General features: G+C 49.1%; 1 protein-coding gene across 1 annotated transcript in view; it reads left to right on the top strand.

The window, feature by feature from the left end:
* The first annotated feature begins 13244 nt into the window (after positions 1-13244).
* TUBB1 (tubulin beta 1 class VI) overlaps positions 13245-20950 on the top strand; it is a 38941-nt gene continuing 31235 nt past the window's right edge. Inside the window, exon 1 of the mRNA XM_069651052.1 lies at positions 13245-13432. Coding sequence (XP_069507153.1) covers positions 13376-13432 — 57 coding nt within the window. The 5' untranslated portion in view covers positions 13245-13375. The remainder of the gene's footprint in view (positions 13433-20950) is intronic.

The following is a 20950-nucleotide window of genomic DNA, read 5'->3' as shown; positions in this document are numbered from 1 at the left end:
GCTTGGCCCAGAACTTCATGGAGTTCCTCATGCCATGCAGCACCCTAGCCGTGTTGTTATCATGTATCCGTTCAGGCGTGTGTTTGATGTTGACCCCCAGGTATTTAAACGAGACATTCTCCCATCTGAGGCCAACTGCGGGCAGCGTACTGGGGTCCCTTCCTATTAGGCCAGCGATTGGGAATATGCAGGATTTGGATCTACTGAAGCTAATTCCGGAAACCTTGGCATAGTTGTCCAGAATATCTAGGATTGCCGGGATGTTTAAGTGTGGGTCCCTGACATATAGAAGAACATCGTTTGCATAGAGCGATAGTAGGTGCCCCGCTCCCCCAAACCCAGATGCCCGCGTCTAAGTATTGCTTCCTAAGGTATATCGCTACGGGTTCAAGGCCCAGGACATACAGCATTGGGGAGAGCGGGCAGCCCTGCCTAGTCCCCCTCTCAATGTCCCAGATTGCAGACGCCAGTCTCCCGATTTTAACCCTTGCCTTGGGATTAGTATACAAGATGCGGACCCAGAGGATAAAGGCCTCCCCAAATCCAAACCCCCTCAATGTCGCCAACAGCCATTCCCAGTAGATTGAATCAAACGCCTTAATTGCGTCCAAAGGGAGTATGGCGTATTCTTTTTGGGAGCCCTCAGTCTGCGCCAGAATGTGTTGCAGTCTGGGGAGATTTAGGGCGGTGCTACGCCCAGGTATGAAGCCGGTTTGATCACTGTGTATTATGTCCCCAATTATTTTGTTTGGCAAGGACTTTGGTGAGGATTTTAACATCATAATTTAGCATCGCCAAGGGGCGGTAGGAGTCGCAGCTTTCGGCCGGTTTACTGGGTTTCGGTATTGGGACAATTAGTGTTTCTCTCATAGTCCCCGGTAGTACCCCATTGGTGAACGCTTCTTGGTAGACCTCGAGCAGAACCGGCGTGATGATGTCGGCATATGCTTTGTAGAACTCTGGGGGGAGTCCGTCGCTACCCGGTGTTTTGCCAGAGGCGAGGGACCTGATTGCTTCAGTGATGTCTTCACCCGTTATTTCAGCATCTAGGGCCTCTCTGTGCGTGTCCTCTATTTTGTGAAGGCCTATTTCATCTAGAGTGTCTAATATGTCCGAGTTTGCCACTTGGTGATCGTGGCTGTATAAGCGGGAGTAAAAGTCCCGGAATGTGTCATTTATGTCTTGCTGTGTTTTGTATGTCGTGCCTGTTTCGTCCTTGATTTTTGGCAATTTGATGGCATGGGTGTTCCCTTCGGCACAGCCATGCTAACAGCCTGCCTGGTTTATCACCTTCGGCGTGTGATTTGGCTGTTTTAACTGTGAAATCAAATTTGGAGAGCCTGCCCCTTGCCTCTAAACAACTCCCTCGCAGCAATGCTAGTTCTGTCTCCTCCCCCTGTGTTCCTAGGGTATTGGTTTCCCTGTGTTTTATTTCCTCCTCAACTTTTTCAAGTTCCGCCCTTAATGTTTTCCGTATGCCTCCGGCTCCCGTGATGGCCTCCCCTCTGACAACCACTTTCATTGCTTCCCACACAGTGCTCCATTGTTCGACACTGCCCACGTTTGTTTCCAAGTACTCTTCCAGCTTGTCCCGTAACCCCTCCGCGAAGGCCTGGTCCATCAGAGTGTCTGAGGACATGCACCATAGTGGTATGGGTGGTCTGCGGCCCCTCACTTTCCACAGCACCTGCAACGGGGAGTGGTCAGATGACCTGCCCAAGTATTGAGCAGAGTCCATTTGTGGCTGATAATGCTTGGATACAAATATGTAGTCTATCCTGGTGCGCAGGGCGTCGGGGGCAGTGAAGTACGAGTACTCTCTGTTTGGGTCCATTGGGTGAAGTTCTCGCCACACGTCAACCAGGTCCAAGGATCCTATCAGCGTGTTAAGCACCCCGGTCGCTGTGTCGTTTCTGATTACTGGTGATCTAGATCTGTCCAGTTCCCAGTCCCTTACACAGTTAAAATCGCCCCCCCCCCCCCAGATGCAGAGGCTGTCCTGGCAGCTAGCTAGTTTGGCTCCCAGTGTGTCTAGGTGTTTTGGGATTCAGTAGTTGGGAAAATATGAGTTTATTATGCAGACTTCAGTCTGTTCAATCCATCCCCGTACCAGCAAGTAGCGACACTCCCAGTCCGCCTCCCAGCTTGACACTTTGAACGGGACCAAAGGGCTAATCCAGACAAGCACTCCCCGGGCATATTTGGAATAGGGAGCCCTGTAGCACTGCCCATCCCAGTGGTCGCACAGCACCCCCAGGGTTTGTTGGGTCAGGTGGGTCTCCTGAAGCAGAGCTATGGACACCTTCTTCCTGTTAAGGAAAGATTTAATTCTATTCCTACGTATGTAGGTGCCGAGGCCCCGGACATTCCATGTTAGGATTCTAATGTCGTTGGCTATTCCAGTATGTGCAGCCCCACTGGCTGGCTCCAGGGCTACCCAGCCATTTATCTCGCCCCAACTGATGGGCCAAGCCCTTGCCCCGGCCAAGCTCACCCCCCACCAGATAACTTTCAATAGCACTCGCGCTCCTCGTGTTACAAACCTCTTTTGCACTAAATTCTCACCGCTTGCGTAATAAAAACAAATCAAAACCAAACAACATTGTAACCAAACCCAAACTGGGTAACGGCACTCAGCAACCACCTTGTGTCCATGCGTGGCGCTCTAGCACACTGCAACTGACTGGCCCTCCAGGGCCAAGGCGTGTGGGCTATGGTGTGTCAGGAACCGGCTGACACTGAACGGTTCGTGGGGTGTGTGTTTTTGCACAGTCGGAGGCTCCCGCTTCGCTCCTGCCTCATAAGATACTATGGCGGCCTCCTCAGTTTTCATTTGCGCCCATACAAGCTTCACTTAGTGCGTTCCACCCCCCAGCCCCCGTAGCTGACCGGGTCAATGTTTCTCAAGTGACAGCTTTGCGGCCATCGTCCAGGTTGTTATGCTCCAGCCACATGTTGGCCGCAGTGGGCGTTTCAAGTAAGACTGCACACCCTTTGTAAAGGACCTTAAGGCGGGATGGGTACATGAGCATGTATTTGAGATTCAGTTTCCTGAGTTTCAGCTTAACTGGCACGAAGGAGTTCCACACTCTTTGCACCACCGGGGTGTAGTCCGGATATATGGCTATGTTGGCGTTATCCCGGCGGATCTCTCCCCCCTCTCTGGAGAACTTCAGAATTATTTCCCTGTCGCAGAAGTTCAGTATTCTAGCTATCATGGGTTGTGAGTGTGAGCCCGGGGGCGGACGTTTTTGGAGTGATCTGTGGGCCCGTTCGACTGTGAACCCCTGGGACAACTTCTCCGCTCCGATCTCCTGGAGTATCATGTTTTCGATGAAGTCCGTTGGGTGGGACCCTTGCATTCCCTTTGGAACCCACAAAACTCTTACGTTATTGCGCCGGGCTCGCCCTTCTGCATCTTCTGCTCGGGCTTCCAGCGCTGCGTTCTTCCTTTCAAGCTCTGTCAGTCGCCTCTCCAGATCGTTGGCAGTTCCTGCTGTTTCCTTCAGGTTCGATTCGGCCGTGGTGACTCTTTCCGTGAGGTTTCTCATGTCTTGTCTCATCAATTGCATGTCCGACTTGATCTCCCCGATCCTGGTGTCAATGAAGGCACGTAGGGCTGCGATTGTTTCGTGCACCTGATTGTCATTGCTAAAGGGGCCCTCTGCAGGTTGTGCTTGTGTCTCTGGGGTGGTCTATGGTTGCCCTTTCTGTTTGGCAACGTTGAAGGAGTCCATGATCGTTGTTTCCTTTTTCTGTTTCGTGGATGGCATGGCCCCAGTGATGGTTGAGAGTGCAGAGGGTATCGGTTCTTCTCTGTTGTCGTGCCCCCTGTCAGCCATGCAGCAGTGTGGTGCTCTCGTGAGGGTCCCTGGTTCGTTTCCGTCTGGCAGTTCCTTCTGTTGCAGTATTGTGCCTGGGGTGCTGGGTTTACACTGGGCGGTTAGTCGACACTGATGTGGCAATGCTGTGTGTGGCGCCCTGGCTCTGTGATGACAATGCCATGTCACCCGCTGCCCTGCAGGCCGTGGTCCTCTCCGCTCAGTTGGTGTGGTGCCCTAATGCTGCCCAGCACCACCCATGGCGTGCTGCCGTCTTCACCTGGGGCCCTGTTAGTCAGCCTCGTGGTTAGAAGGTGTGGCTCTGTGTCTGGCGTCCACTAGTGGGCCCTGTCACTACCAGGCACCGGGGACCGTCTCCAAGACTAAGTGTAATGTTCACCTCGGGGGGCAGGGATCGCGCCGTAAGACAGGCCAGGTGCTCTGTGTCGTTTGTGCAGCAGGCCCTCATGCTTGGGGGTTCCTCAGAGTACCATGTCTCACGCCGTCCCTGTCATGGCGTGCTGTGATGCAGCGCCCAGTTTGTGCAACCTCTCACGGTCTGCAGAGGTTATGGGCTGCTGCCCCAGGATCTAAGCTCTGGTGCCCTTGTATCTGCGCAGGGTGTTTCGTCCCCAGTGTGATGTAGGTTGCGGTGCGTCTCAGTGCGCTGCCCCCAGTGCCTTATTTCAAGTTGTGTGACCCACCAAGTTTCTGCAGCAGGTGATGTCCCAGTCCTGGGTCGTTCGCTGTTGTGTGGGGGACCACAGCAGGTTGTGTTCAGAAGTCACCGGGTCCCAGCCCTCCTGCGCGTAGTGTCTCCCGTAGTGGGCCTCAGACGCGCGGGGCGTGCCACGTACCTCTGATCCCCTCCGGCGTCCTCTCACGTGTACGAGGGCTACCAGGTCCCTTCAGCTTGCATCTGCCGATCCTCGGGCAGGGCAGGGGGCCTCCGTCGCCGCCCGACTCAAGGGCAGCAGGCGCGCGTTATGGGCTGCTCGAGTCGTCCGCAGCAGGAGACGGCCCGCCTCCGCTCACAGGTCCACTGCCTCGCTACGGCTCGCAGGAGGGTCCAGGTGTACACCGCAGCAGTTCTCTTGCCCCTCGGCGTCCTCTGCCGTGCTTTCTCAGTGTGCCGGCATGCGGGGCGCCGGCGGGCTCGCTCGGTGCCAGGCTTCCAGCCACTCCTCCCCCTCACTGCCAAACCAAGGCCGAAGCCGGAGGTCCCGGGTTTGGAGTCGTCTCTGCTCCTTGGTAGGTGAGGGTGGAGGGCCAAGGGAGGCAGGCCAGTGAGAAAGTGGGAAAGAAGGAGCAGTGGTTCCAATGAGGACGATCTCTGTCTTACTGGAATTCAGGCATAGATCGTTAGCAGCACACCAAGCCTGAATTGCGGATAGACAGTCAGGGATGAGCAAGGAGGAGGTGGCCGAGGGTAGCCTGAAAGAGATCTGCATGTCATCCGCATAACACTGAAAGTTAGAAGTAAAGGTAGAGATCATGTGGGCCAAGGGGGCCATGTAGGTATTGAAGAACCAGGGGGAAAGGTTAGATCCCTGGGGGACACCACAAGTAGAGAGAGTGGTAGAGTAGATAAAGGGCCTAAGTTCTACCTGGGAGGGCTGGTCAGAGAGGAAAGAGGCGAGCCAAGCCAGAGCCTGATCAGTGATGCCCAGAGTATCCCAGAGATGGGTAATCAGTATGTTGTGGTTTACCGTATCGAATGCAGAAGGGAGGTCGAGAAGAATGAGGACAGAGGGAGAGTTGGAGTCAAGATTTGAGAGGTGGTCTTCACGGGTGTTCAGAAGAGCAGTTTGCGTGCCTCTTCATGCTCTAAGGCCAGACTGATGGTCATGGAGACAACCAACAGATTCAGTATGGAGGGTAAGTTGATCAGTCAACCAGTTGGTATAAGCGACGTCCATTAAAGGATGTGGGTGCCAGAGGGCAAATGTGGGCCGACGCAATGAAATCACGTGACTGCGTTATGTTAAATGGTGCTGTCAATGGCGATATCCCTGCCCAGCCAACCTGGCACCGCGAGCCCCAGCACAGCATCATTGATTATTTTTGGGTTTCAAGGAACTTTGAGTTGAAGCTTTTAAGCCTTCAAATCCAAAACATGCCCAATAGTGACCACAAGCTCCTGAAACTTAGCTGTCTATTAGACACCTCTAGTTCTGGTCAAGTATACAATCTTCCAGTTGAATCTAATAGTGGGGGTAACTGTCTTCGCATAAATGCCCCGCAGATCAGCCGCATGACTGACAGATTTACCGGCTTATTGAATGGCGTTGATTACCCTTCACTATTGATTGACCATCAGATTGTCACTAAGGCTCAGGGTCAAAAGCACACCCAACATAACCATGCGTTCAGTCTAATCTTGCACAAGAAAAAAAAAAGCTTTGCATCAAGAATTACCCCTCATGAAAAAGAATTCACCAAAGAGCCTGGTATCAGATGCTATGAGAGTTAGAAGAGCCATTTTTAGGAATTGGGTCACCTCGCACAAAGCTATCATTGAACAAGATTGTGCTGAGTTGATGATGAAGCTTATAATCACCAAGAACACTCGGGAAATTTGGCAGATATTAAACACGGGCACAATTGACGGTTCAACTACACCTCAAAACACCATCTCGGGTGATAGATGGTCCAGACATTTCTCTGGTGTTTTTGCCAGTTCAACTAACCCTTTTGAGTGTTACCCGGTTGCATGTCATGGTTCTTGGGCTTTTGACACCCCGCTCGATGATATTAAACTAGCAATCAAGAGTCTAAAAAACTCTCGTGCCCTAACCTGATTAGCATTGTGATGCTCAAAGAGAATCTAACAGTCTGGGCCATCTTTATTGAACGATTATTTGCCAGTATTGCCTTGCAAAAATGTCTACCTGTGTCATGGTTAACAGCCATTATAGTTCCCATCCATAAGAAAGGCAGCTGGGATTGCCCGGATAATTACCGACCGATTGCTCTCCTAGATACAATCGGGAAGATCTTTGGCTCTCAGCTGCGCTTGAAGCTTGTTCAATGGGCGTATTTAGCTGGTATTCCTGACGTATGGCAAACTGGCTTCACAAAAGGTGTGGGTGTCGATATCAACCTTTTGATTCTCACACTCCTGAAATCTGAAGCTTAGAAAGCCAGGCATAACATCTTCCTAGCATTTATTGACATCAAGCAGGCTTTCGATTGGAACAAATTAAGAAAATGGAATTGTCCATCAAATATCCTTGATCCAATAATGGCTCTTTTTTTTATTTTATTTTTTTATTTTTGTTCAGAGAGAGGTACAACAAGACCAAACTGGCGAGGGACTAGCGAATCCCAGCATGATATAACAACACAGATGAACATTTACAGTATACACTATACATTTGCACATTGTTTGACAGTACTAGAGCGGTGACGCTGGATTGTCCTCTTCATCAGATAACATATTACATAAAGAGTCTGAACAGCGTCCATATGTCTTTGGGGCGGCATCTCGATGGCAATGTAATAATAAATTGTTCTTCAAGTTCATTGACCATCGATAGGTCTTTCAAAAAGTCCAGTCGCCTGGGAGGATCTATGGACTTCCAACATTTCAGTATATTTCGTTTCGCAACCACACATGCTAAATTGAACAATCATCTAGTGGTAGTTGCAGCCTTACCAATATCCCCAAAAAGGTATTTCAGTGGGGAAGGTGTAGCAGGTATTGCCGTCATGTCTTCCAGAATCTACACCACCTCCCCCCAGAATTTAGTTATCGGCGGGCAAGCCCAATACATATGATAGGAGTCTGCTTTAGGGGCATCACATTTAGGGCATTTTCTCGTGTGGCCCTGCACAAACTTAGCTAACTTGGCTGGGGTGTAGTGCAACTGGTTGAGAACTTTAAACTGAATGAGACGTAGCCCTGAGTTCATGGATACACATTTAGTCAACTGGTAATATCTCAACCATGTGGTTTTACACAGCTCCACACTCAGATCTCGTTCCCAGGTCCCTTTAATGTTATTGCATGGCTTGGAGTGCATATGAACAAGGCTGTATAGTGCAGACAGACTTTTCCTGTGTCTCCCTGGTTCCGTCATGGCTGCAATACATCCGTGTGTGGTTGGCTCTTCTGGGAAGGAGGGCCATTTGGCGGCGAAGGCAGATTTCATCCTGTGAAACTAAAATCACTTAAGGTGATCTCCACCCACTGCCCCAACAAAATCGTCTAATGCACAGTATCTTCCTTCCGGGAACATGTCTCGCATTCTAAATTGCTTCTGTGGGTCCCAGGTACCCTGAAGTGCCTTATCAAATGTGGGGTTTATGCCCTGGAAGTTCCACAATGGCACCTCCGGGTCATAAGGGGTTGTAATGGCAAGTCTCTTATATATCTTGGACCAGGCACGCGCAGTGGTGCTTACAGGATCATATTTTAACTTGTCTTTTCGCTTAAGGTCAAACATAACTGCTCGCAGGTCTGAGGGGGATGCCGCAAATCTTTCCAGGGTAATGTGTGGTGCCATGTCCTCTGGGTCGAACCAGTGTCTCGCGAAGTGTGCCTGTGACCTTAGGTAATAAACCTCAAAGTCTGGTGCTGCAATCCCACCTTTTGCAAAGGGTTCTGTCATTTTGGACCACTTCAACCTGGGCGTCTTCCCTCCCCATACAAATGCAGTGGTGAGCGTATTGAGTTTGGTGAAGAATATTCTGCCCGGCCAAATGGGTATGCTGCAAAAAAGGTATAGGAGTTTGGGCAGCACTATTATGTTAAGTAACGATATTCACCCATACAGGGATAGTGGGAGCTTGTTTCAGACTTGTAGTTTAACTGTTAGGGATTGTAGGAGCGCACCATGATTTTCTGCGAGCAATGTACTCCCGTCTCTCGATACCCTGATCCCCAAGTTACGGATTTGTGTCGGTGACCATTTGAATTCCTGTGTGTCTGACATATCTATAGTTTTAGGTGTAAGCGGAAACAGTTCTGACTTAGAAACATTAACCCTCTACCCCGAGTATTCAGAGGACCTCTTAACCTCAGCCACAATTGGCGCTAGATTTACCTCCGGGTTCCTAGTATATAGTAGGGTGTCATCCGCATATAAGGAAATGATTTGTGGTCTCCCAGTCCGGGCAGCGCCTGTGCCTGTGGTTGGGTTTGTGGGGGCACCACCATGTCCACTGGTACGCCCTGCCGTGTTGCAACATTGTGCAGGACACATGCTGCCACAATGATCCTGCACACTACTGGGGGTGCATAGAGTAGCTGGCCGCCAGAGCGGTCAAGGGAGCGGAAGCGTGACTTGAGCACTCCGAATGTGCGCTTAACTATGGCCCTGGTTGCAATATGGGCCGCGTTGTATCTTACCTGTGGTGGTGTGGTGGGATTCCTGATTGGCGTCATCATGTGGTTGCTCAGAGGGTAGGCACTGTCCCCTGGAGAGGTGATAATGGTTGTGATTATTGGAGTTTGTGTATTTGTGTGTGTGTGACATGCATGCATGTGCACGGGCATTTGTACTCACCTAGGAGCAATGTGTCACCATGCTGCCCAGCTTGCAGGGCCCAGCTCAGGGCGGACATTCTGTATATGAAACTGTTATGGGTGGAGCCAGGGTAGTTTGCATAGACAGAGGTTATGATTCCCTTTGCATCGCATACCACCTGTACGTTGATGGAATGCCAGTGCTTGCGGTTTCGGTAGATGTGCTCAGTGGCCCTAGATGGATGTAGGGACACATGGGTGCAATCTATGGCACTGAGCACTTTGGGGAAGTGTGCCACCCTGTAAAAGTCCTGGACAACGGCCTGCCTTTCTGCGGGTGTTCTGGGCATGTATATGTGCCTACAGACTGAGGGGCGCGCTGTCATGATTGCCAAGACCTGGTGTAGGCAGCGTGACTGCGTGGCCTGTGAGACGCCCCCATTATGGCAGTAATCCGCTGAAATGACCCAGTGGCCAAAAAATGCAGGACATTGGGCACCTTCTCCAAGGGGCTCAATGCTTGGGAGCAGAGGGTGGGGGATGTAAGGTCATCTTCCCACTCCCTGACCAGGTCTAGGATGATACGAGGTGGAAACCTATACATGCCATAGACCTGGTCGTCAGGCATCCCAAAAAGGCTTGTCCGGGGTGAAAAAATGCGGGCCCTGGCTATTCTCCTTCTCCTGCGGTGTCCCACGATCAGTGCTGCGACAAATGGGGCATTCATCGTAGCTGTATATACGTGTTTGTTGTTTGCGCGCACTTTTATACTGTGCGCGGGGACACTTCCGCCTGCCTTCGTGTGGCGGATGCATTGACGCCTATGCACGTCTTTTGCTGTGGGTGGGTTTCCCGTATTCGAATCCATGAATACGGGTTGCTCGCGTGCGTGTGGGCGTTCCGTGTAGTTCCCTGCAGTACTTCCCCCAGTTACGCCTTCTTTTTCACGCCTTGTTCCCCATTGCGCGTGTTACGCCCCGTGTTACGCCCACTTTTGTTGTGTGTGCCGCACTATGTGCGCTTTCGCTGTGCGCGTAGCGCATGCCGTTTGATGACGTGTGCGCCACGCACGATTTTAGCGCACATCCCATGATTTACACGCGCACGGACTTCCATGAATCGATGTGCGTGGCTTTCGCACGCTTTCGCTGCGATTTTCGTGCTTGCGCTGTGATTCACACGCTTTCACACGCTTGCGCGGCGCACATTAATTCCATGAATCGGCCTGAATTATCTCTTGAAAAAGGCAGACTGGGTGTCCTTAACTTTTACATGTCCTTAACTTTTATGTTTATTTTTTTAGTGTTCATGGCTCAATTCTTTATTTCGTTCTTAGAGGAGGTACCAAATGATTGGGCGACAGCAGAAGCTGGTTTTGTAGGGCCATTGACCCCAAGGACAATTTTATCAACAACGTCTAGATCTGGAAGAAAGGTGAATCCTATCACTGAGTTTTTGTGATGTTATTGGAGAGAACTTTTAAGTTTGTTGGGTGGTGATGCTTTCAAGAGCCTTGATGCTTCCATTTGGTCAAACCCAGGGATTAAAGAAAATGGTTTGGCCACAATGATTTTTGGAGGGATTAGATGGATTGGGGATTCACAAAAAAAATGGGAAATGGCTTACGATGAATGAAGTAAAGAATAAATGGGACATGGAGAATGTTTCTTCATTGGATTACAGATGATTAAAAAAAGATATAGGAGTGATTGATTTGGGGAATGTGTTAGATTTAGACGTATTTTCAGTTAATAACAAAAAGGGAAAAGGAGGATTGGCAAGTCGCCTCTATAAACAAATTGTTTCAAGACATAAGGAGAATGGGTCATTAAAGGAGGACTGGATTAGAACACTCCAGTGTGAAATCTCTTCAGAACAGTGGTTGACTATGTGTTAGAATGGCAACTTGTGCTCGATTAGTTTGAATGAACATTCACGTCAAATCCAAATTCTAAATAGAGTTTACTGGACCCTGAAGCGTGTACCCAAAAGGGGTATTTCAGACTCAAATGATTGTTGGGGGTGTACACATTGGATTGGTACATTGGATATGTTATGGGAATATAAATTTGTGAAATATTAGATGAGGTCCTAGGTGAGACGATTGTTTATGACTTTAAAACCCTGATCATGGGGGATAATGAGCTATTGGAAGTCTTGAACACCTGCCAAAAGAAATGGTTATTTAGGGGTGCCTCTGTCGGGAAGAAAATGATTTTGAGAGGATGGAAATCAAGGGTATCCCCAGATGTGAAGGATTGGATTGATGAAATGTTCAAATTAGTTGAGATGGAGAGAACAGGGTCGGACTGGGAGAAGAAATAGGCCTGGTAACCCAAAAACAAAGTGGCCCACCCCTCGCCTCCAAAAAGTGGCCTGCCCCTTGTGACCCTTGACCTCTGATGACATCACCTGTTGGGTGAATCCTGAAAAACCCACGATCTAGGAGGGACATGTTGTAAATTCTGGGAAATCCTTGGGCCAGAAGGGACCTGATGTAAACCAGAGAAGGCCAGGGGCCAGGAAAGCATATTATTGAATATTGCAAGGCTGAGGGAAAGCCTCACAGAAAGCCTTACAGGCACAAACCTGAGAATTCTGAAACCTGAGAGAGCTATTCTAGAACAAGGGTAGGAAGGGAACAAGGGAATACAGTAATAATAATTTTGCATTTATATGGCGTGCTGCTTATTATTACCCACGGTGTGGAAGTCTGAGTTTGGCCCTGCCTGGGATTCAAACCTGCGTTAGCAGGCTCTGCACTGGGTGTCAAAGCGAGGGCTCTACTCCTGTGCCACTTGACTGGCTGTAATTAATCTTAGTCCTTGAAGTTTACGAATGATCTAAAAGAAAAACTAGCATACTAGGTCTGAGGCATTTCTCCTAGTGCAAGTGCATGAAGTGTTACAATTGCGACAAAGCTAGGGAGGGGAACCAAAAGAAAGGGGGGGCATTATTTCATGTGTTACTCTCGAAAACCTATTGAAAATTGTCCGTTGTGTGCTGTTTTTCCATTGCAAAGTGTGTGCTGTAAAATGTACCATTCTAATCTTTTTTTTTCTTTGACGACTAGATGGCCAATCCCCACCCTCCAACCCCCCAATCCCACTTGGCTGGTTGGCGCTGCCTCGCTAGGCTTGGTTGCTCAGACACATTCCTGTGTAATATTTGCCCCCCTCCCATAGAGAAAAAAAATCTCCAGCCGCCCCTGTATATAAAGCAAGTGTGTGGTTTAGATTGGAGGTCAGCACACCCCATATATTATAAAGAATAAGGGCGTTCAACTGGTACAACACGTCAGCTTAAGAGTTATGAGTCCTCATGAGTCACCCACCCGCACATGTGGGCACAAACCTCCTGTGCTACGTACATTCTCTCATATGTGTACAGTTGGAAGGGGCCCTTATCCTCTCACACTTTCTTTCACCTGTCTGGTTCCCCCTGTGCACCCTTCGGACCCTCAACCTTTCAGCCGTGCGTTTTGCCTTTCATGCAAAGCTCGCTACAAATATCCCTCCGCGGAGCCTCTTGGGCGCTTGGCTTCCTTTCCGCTGTTTGTACCCCCGCCTTATCTGTACTCACAGCTGTTTGCACATGGAAAGTGCGCCATCATCGCAGTGCGGTTGCACGTGCCAGAAGAAGCCTCTTCCAGTGGGTAGGAGGGAACACACGCACGGCACCACCAAACCTCATAGCATGACGCACTCATATCCTCTACTGCGCAGCACCATCGCACACACGTTCAACACAGCTGCATTTCACTCTTACTTATAAAAGGTAGGCACCACTGGTGTACCTTTAGGTCGAAACTATTTTATCGCGAGACTGGGTCATCACGTACCGATCCACTGTTTATCTCCTCAAGATGATGTCGCGATGGTGGCAGAAGGAGACAGGTGAAGGGAAGAGTTCTTGTTTTTTTGCTGATGGGCGAGGAGGGCGGGGCAGAGTTCTGACGACCCAGGAGCAGGGACATCACTCGATATAAGCCTGGGCTCCGCCCCGTGCCTGGTCACTGGACGCCAAGTGCCTCCTCAGCCTAGAAGGTTTACCAGAGACCAGCTCTCAAGAGCCCGGCTTCAACATGCGCGAGATCGTGCACCTGCAGATCGGCCAGTGCGGTAACCAAATTGGCGCCAAGGTAAGCGCGCAAAACACTGGGGGCAGGGTGGGACTGGGCCATACAATTGGCTCGGGCACCAAGTAAAAAGTGGCCCTCAGTTGCACATGGCCATCCATTCCTCTTGTGACACTGTTTGAGTAGAGTACCCAAAGGCGCAGTTTTTTGATAAAATGTGATTTAAATTGTTCATTTTAAAGAATACGTATTCAGCAACAATGGTCAAAACTACTAGCGTATAGTGAAGTAACACATCAAACTGACCCATTTTGACCAACAAAAGCTGCCCCACACCAGCATTTTGTGTTTCTGGTTCGTCCACAGGCCTATTGCCTTATAGACCAGTCCGAGTCTGCTTGGTGGAAATGGGGTGTGCGGATGGATGTCCACTACTAAACAGACTCATGGTAACTTATCTTTATCTATGGGGTGTCCAAGTGCTTGGCCAGGAAAGCATGGATGCATGCCCTGCTCTTACGCCTCGGTCGACCACTCTGCTCATTTAAAATGGCTAAAAAACACCAACAGGGGCAATCCCGCAATACAGCGCGCTCGAGGCGAAGCATCAATACAATGTATTTCATATGTGCAGGGCTGCAGTTCCTGGAATACATGGGCAGTGCCCTAACCAGAATGCTCCAGAAAGATTGCCCTACTCCAACTCAATCCAACAATTGTGGTTTAATCCAAAGAATAGGTCAGATTATTGCTTGAATTTTACCCCATACTGTTACAACATCGTCACGTAAAATTGCAATAAACAAAATCCAAATGCACAACCTATTGCATTCAAAGTAACTAAGTTTGCCCTAGCTGACACGTGTTTCGACCTCGTTAGGTCGTTATCGGGGCTCTTATTTGGCATATAGCAAGAATTAACACTACAGTTCTCTGATTGAGGATTCAGGAAATCATGCTATATTAAGCCCAGTGTGTACTAGTCGGGTGATTGTCTCTCAGCAATCCTTCAGATCTATATATATCCACCTTGGTGATGGCTTGTAGAGCCATCATGAACAGCACCACTCCCGCGTCTATTGTATGTCAATAGCTATATAGGGCCATTCCTTCCAGAGTAAGTTCATTTGAAGGATATCCTGTTTGGATTATCCTAGCTGCGATCGGCATAGGTTGTGCATATGGATTTTGCTTATTGCAATATTACGTGATGATATTGTAACACTACGGGGGGGGGAGATTCAAGCCATAATCTGACCTACGCTTTGGATTAAACCACAATCGATGGATTGAATTGGAGTAGCGCAATACTTCTGGAACATTCTCTATATTACACCATTTAAAATGGCCCCCTGGCATGTTATTATTACCCATCTCAATGGCACTCGTTTCCATGGCTCTAGAATCTAGATGGAGGAGAGGATCCTGCCTTGGATCACTGCACAGCCGAAAGCTTCACAAATGGAAATTCAGAATGTGAAAATGCAATCACTGAACCCATTATACTGTACAATGGGAGAGGGGAACACCCCCGCAACCTCTGCTTCGCTTGTACGGTATAATGGGTTTTCGTCATTTTCATTTACTGCCATTCACGCAGTAAACGTAAATTCGTTTTTTTGGTTGACATTTTGCTGCCATACCCTGTTTACACTCAGCGATGGGTGCCTTAACCCACTGAGCTATCTAAACAGATTGCACCCATTATTCAACTTTTGTCTCTCAAGCTGGGAATAGGTTTTTGCATCTGTGTATTGACAGGCAAGATCTTATTCCCTTAGCAAAGGCTCGATAGGATTAACACATAGACTTACTTGCCTGCACTGTGATGTGCAAACTACCCGGCCCCTTTCCTGGGAAATGCCTGGCAACATTAGCCAAGACATTGCCTGTGCTCTGCTCATGTCACTGTGTCATGGGACTTTGAGACCACTTCTTTCAGTTCGCATCGCTGGGGTGTAGCTGCACATCATTCCTGAAAGTGCTTCTATGGTTGATAAAATGAGTGCCGTCGAGAGCCTCTCACCCTTGGAGCGCATTGCCCTCCTTGGATTAGACTCATTTTCACCATCCCAGCAAGTCCAAAGCCTTTCATTGGCTTCAAGGGCATCACTCGTGCAGCAAACATTCACTGAGATCCAAAATATTTTTCATTTCCACTTACTTCAATGGGATCACCAACCAAAACATCAAACGTGACCCCCATTGGCATGTCAATAGGGTGATAAGTAAGTATTTTTGTGCTGCTACTTTGCTTCAAGCAAATGGTGGCTGGTGTTGATGCTAAATTATTTTGGGGCAGGTACACGTTTAGGCCCTTTAATTTTTCAGGATGTTCGAAATAACCCTTTCCAGGTATTTGCCCTTTTCTTTCTCTAAAGTATTCTTTTGAGCTTCTTCAGTGAAATAAGAGTGTTTGAGGGTGAACATGCAGTAAGGATCTCATTTTCAGGTCTTGTAGCTTTTAGAAGTTGATTTATTGAGTTTCCTCTATGGGAATAAAGCTCAAGTTGGTTTCTGACCTTTTCGGCCAGTGCGCCACCTTACTTCAATTTAACCAATTTTCTACTGTGCTCCGACTTCTGTAGAGATTCTGGACTCGCAAACAGTTCGCTTTAGCTCTTTAAACGACAGCGCACAACATGGCTGCTGAGCCGGGAACTCATTTATGTTTAATTCATAATTTAGTGCAGTGTGTGGAAACAGCTGCAGCAGGACCATCGCTGATCAGAATCCAGCTCCGCAGGCGCCATCTTTAAAGTCCCATTTACACACAGGCTTGGAGCGTACATGCTGGGTGGGGCTGCAGCGCGCACGTCGACTGTTCTGTAAAGCACAGATAAGGTAGTGCAGGGCTGCACGCATGACTGCTTATGTATGATAAGTCGGCCCTGTGGCTTTTGGGTGTTATCATTATTGTTCCATGAGGTTGACATTGATGTTGACATTTAAATGGGCAAAATAGTTAACTTTTGGTGAGACGGCGTCATCCACGCCAGACTGCCTATTAGTCGAAAAAGGTTTGCTTTAATGAGACCAGGCGTAAGCTCATAAACCAGACTAATTTGGCTAGTCGGAATACAGACTATCCTAACAAGCCCACTAATGCAACAAGACAATCGCTCCGAAAATCCCACCTCATAGCAGACCCACCACTAATTACAACTTGACATTTAGAAAAGTTCCTTCCCTGCGTCTTACCACATCTCTTCCTGCTAACATTTACAAAGTCTCACTTTTTTTCCAAACTTAAGACCCCCGTGGACGTCCTTGCCAACACACACCTGCCGCTCACATATGCTTTCACCACCCTTTGCCAACTCTCTTTACAGGTCTTTATCCAAACCAAGACCGTCCTGTCCCTTGCAGTCTTCCTTAGCAACCGGTATCTCCTGGTCTGCTGTCACCAATGTGCTCCTACTATTCCTTCTTTGCACTTTTGCTCCACCCTTTTCATACATGCCAACATTCCGAGGCACCTGGGAGTGAATGAACTGGGGCTAGAATGATTTTAGGCAGGAGGATGTGAAAAATAGCAATATATTTCACTGAAACATCGGGAGTCTCCCGCCTAAATCGGGAGGGTTGGCACGTATGCCTTGTTGCTGCTTATTGCCATGGACCTACTGGTCCCCATACCTGTCCATCTTTTCTCCTGAGCCAGCTTAGCTCTCCCAGAATATTGCTAGCCATTCTCTTCTTTTTAACTACACCAATCAAAAGTAAGTAGCATTAACTGTTTATGTACAGCCTGATGAAACACCTACCCTCGCCACACTCCAGAACTTCCTCCACCAATTAAGTTTTCCTACCAAACCGCCCACAAAAATAGCTTGCGCAGTCACTTCTATTCCTCCCCCAGCTAACAACCACTAGCAATGGCATAACCCTTCCTCATCAACTCCACCATTTCTAACTGACAAAATCCCAGAACTTGGGGACCGTCTCCGAGCACTAACTCTCGCTGCCCGACTTTGTTGCCCTCTTCTCTTGCCCCCAAATCTACATTATAACAATACACTCTCCAAACTTCCCTTTCTTTGTCCTGTGCCACCAGCCTCTCCTTTGCAGAAGCCAGGGCAAGCCTATATCCTGCAATAACCTGCATCCGCCCAGTTAAAAAAAACTATGATACCAACCAGGACTGGCCATCCCTCAGCTGCTCCACTACCCCGCCACTATCGGCTCATCACAGATTTGCTCCCGTGTTCCCTTAAAACATCCAAATGCACCCCAGGAGGTCCACTCTCCTCTTTCCTTCTGTGCCCAACAATTCCTCACACATGAATCGCTCTTCTTTTTACTACGATTTTCTGGATGGTTTTTCCATCACAAACCTGATGATGTACAGTGTGTCTCAAGGACATAGGAAATAGGGCGGAGGAGAAACCGTAGGACTTTTCTCACGGTGTCCTACACCATGGTCCAGGCATCCTCAACACCCGCATTATTCCTTCCCCACGAGTGGATCATTACTCCCTCCGAGCGACATCTTTCTGAAATGTGCCTCCAAACCCTGCCCTGTGTGCCATACACCTGCAGGTGGTTTCTGCAAAAATAAGCAACCTCTTACAAACAAACTAAACGTATGTCTTGCCAGAAACACAGCTCCCCACCAAAGCCGTGTGTGGTATCATCACATCCCCAGGCACTGGACCCTTTTACTTTTCACTTTTCATTAGTTGTCTCTCTGTTTCTATCCTGCTCGTGCCCTTTTCTCCCATTTCCCTCCTCCGCAGACCAAGGCCTGGTGCACTCTGGGTGTGGGCCCAATACATCACTATCTGGACAAGTGTCTGCACCATAAGACCACTACGGTGCTGAGAGGAGACTCATAAAAGGTTTTTAACAGAGGTTGGTTGGGGGCAAGTAACTTATTTATCCTTCAACTCCATTCAATCTTTTTTTTTCCTCTCCTATCAATGCCCTTCTCTCTTCCCCTTTCCAACTCAACATTTCTCTAACTTCCCAAGAAGGGGGCATCACCCTCTACCTCACAGCACTGTATCGCCCTGTCCACATTCCAAATTCTAAAAGCCCTCCTTCAGTAACTTACCATGCTGCCGCCCCTCACCTGCCCCACCCAGGAACGTTTTCCACGACCACCCATCCCCAGGCCCTTACACTGCCAATCACACGCAGTAGAATGCTCGCCAAAGAGCTGCCAAACCCTTGATCTCTTTTGGCCCTCCCATTTCAATTGCGCCCTCCCCCCCCCCCACCGCTCCCACTCGCCAAACTCCCAGCTATGTAATATCCACTGCAAGCACCAGCATGATGGCTATGCCTGTGGTCAGTTCTTATCCAAACCGACCAGAACATACATTACCACAAGGGTCTGCGACCTCTGGATCTCCCAATGGTTTCCTCTCCAGATGATTTGGACTCCAACTCCCATCAGCCCTAGCCAGCATATTAATTGGTGATGCATCATGGGAATCACAGGCCAGAAGATATGAAAAGCTGAAGGTTGCACACCCCTGTTCTACCATTAATATTGTTATTTCAAACACACAACCTCTGCCCCTCACAACCTCAGCAAGCACATCCACACCAGATTTTTCCCCCACACCACCAATCCACGCTAATGTTGATGTAAAAATGTGGGCCATCTTGCCGTGATTTATTTCTTGCACCCCTGGCAACTCCCCCTTCTATAGGAAGAAATTCCCAGACAGCACGTTAATCATCCACCTGCGGCGACCCATTGCGCGTGAATGCTCCATTGCTGGAAATGCGCTGCCCGGGCCCCTGTGAACTATGCTACAGAGACCTACATTGGATATGTGACACCCCATCCTCCACAGGTGTCTTCCTACTCTGCACCCGCAGCAACACCTTCTCCAAGCCTCATGCTACCTCCTTCCATACTCACTTCCCCCCAGAAGCTCACTGTCTCCAGAGCCCTGGTTCTCTCTAGGCTGGACTACTGCTAAAGCCTCTTTCTCAATCTGCCTTCTTCTACTCTCTGCAAGAAAACCAGAACAGGACTGTGAGACTTGTCCTTGGCTTCAAGCCCTGAGACCGTATCTCTCCAGCCCTGAAATCTCTTCACTGGCTCCCGTGGCTGCAAGGATCAAGTTTAAGACCCTCTGCATCATCCACAAGGCTTTCTGGGGCCTGGGGCCTGCACTACATCCAACTCTCTCTGCCAAAACACCTTTCTCGAGCCCTTCGCTCAGCCACCTCCAACTCTTTGAGGGTCAGACGTTTCTCCAGGCAGACAGTAGGGATGGGGGAGATCTCCCTCCTTTGCAATGGCCTCCTTGGCAGTAACCCGGGATGCTAAAAAAAAAGAAAAAAGGAAAATCCTTTACAAAGATGGCCGCCATGGAAAGGGAAGGCGGGGCTCTGTAGGGAGCCCCTCTTTCCTTTACATGGCAGCCGGTGAGAGGCAAGGGGAAGGAGCGGAGGCGGCAGTGGCACCCGTCGCCACCAGGATAATGTAAGTAGGGAGGTGGGGGGTGTAAATAAAAAAAGGGGGTGGAGGGCGGGCGGGGAAGATGGTGGTTGGAGGATCTCTCTCTCTCTCTCTCTCTCTCTCTCTCAAAATGTTACTTAAAGGATAACGTCACACTAGTTTACTTCACATTTGGCTGAAAATATGCAGACGGGATAGGTAGTGGGCATGTATGGGTAAAGCTGGAGACTATGAATGAATGCGTGTCACACGAAGGCAGGGAATGAACAGATAAAAGGGAGAAATGGTCCTGAAGATGCAAGAGTGAATCTGGAAACCCTTAGGAGGATGCTGTGATTCAAGAGAAGTCCGGAAATATGCAGACGGGATGGGCCAGGAAGGTCAGGGCAAATCTGGAACCATGAAGGGCCCACATATCACAGGAAGGCAGAGCATGTACAGACAAAAGGGAGAAACACTACTGAACAGGCATGGGTAAAGCTGGGGACCATATAGGGCCTGTGTGTTGAGAGAAGTATGGAAATGTAATGGATGGGCCAGCAATAGGCAGCTAAAACGAACATTCAAGACAACAAAGTCACAAGAAGGCAGGGCATGTACAGAAAAAAGAGAGAAATGGTACGGAAGAGGCAGGCGGAAAGCTGGAGACCATGTAGGACCAGTAAGTCAAGAGAAGGTATGACGCATGCAAATGGGATGGGCCAGAAATAGGCAGGCAATGCTAAAATTGGAGATTATGAAGGTCACAAGTGTCAGAAGAAGGCAGGGCATGTACGGGCAAAAGGTCGAAAGGGCAATGAAGAGGTGAGGGTAAAGTTGGAGAACATGTAAGGCCTATACATCAAGAATAGGCCGGAAGTATGCAGATGGTACGGGCCAAGGCAAAGCTGGACACTATGAAGGGGCCCACGTGTCACAAGAGGGCAGAACATCTACAGACACGAGGAAGAGGTGGTACTGAACAGGCATGGGTAAAGCTGGGCACCATACCGGGCCTGTGTGTCAAGAGAAGGCAGGAAATATGCAGAAGGGATGGGCCAGCAATCGGCAGTTAAGGGCAAAGCTGAAGACCATGGTGGGCCAGTGTGCGTTACGGTATGTGTCGTGCTGCAGCATACCTGTGCCCCGGAGTCTTGTGTGTGCTTGTTCACACTGCTAGA

Source organism: Ambystoma mexicanum, chromosome 3p (assembly GCF_040938575.1).
Source record: "Ambystoma mexicanum isolate Mex_15411 chromosome 3p, UKY_AmexF1_1, whole genome shotgun sequence".
Lineage (NCBI taxonomy): Eukaryota > Metazoa > Chordata > Amphibia > Caudata > Ambystomatidae > Ambystoma > Ambystoma mexicanum.
Note: the sequence above shows the minus strand (reverse complement) of the source record. Positions and strands in the feature narration are given on the sequence as shown.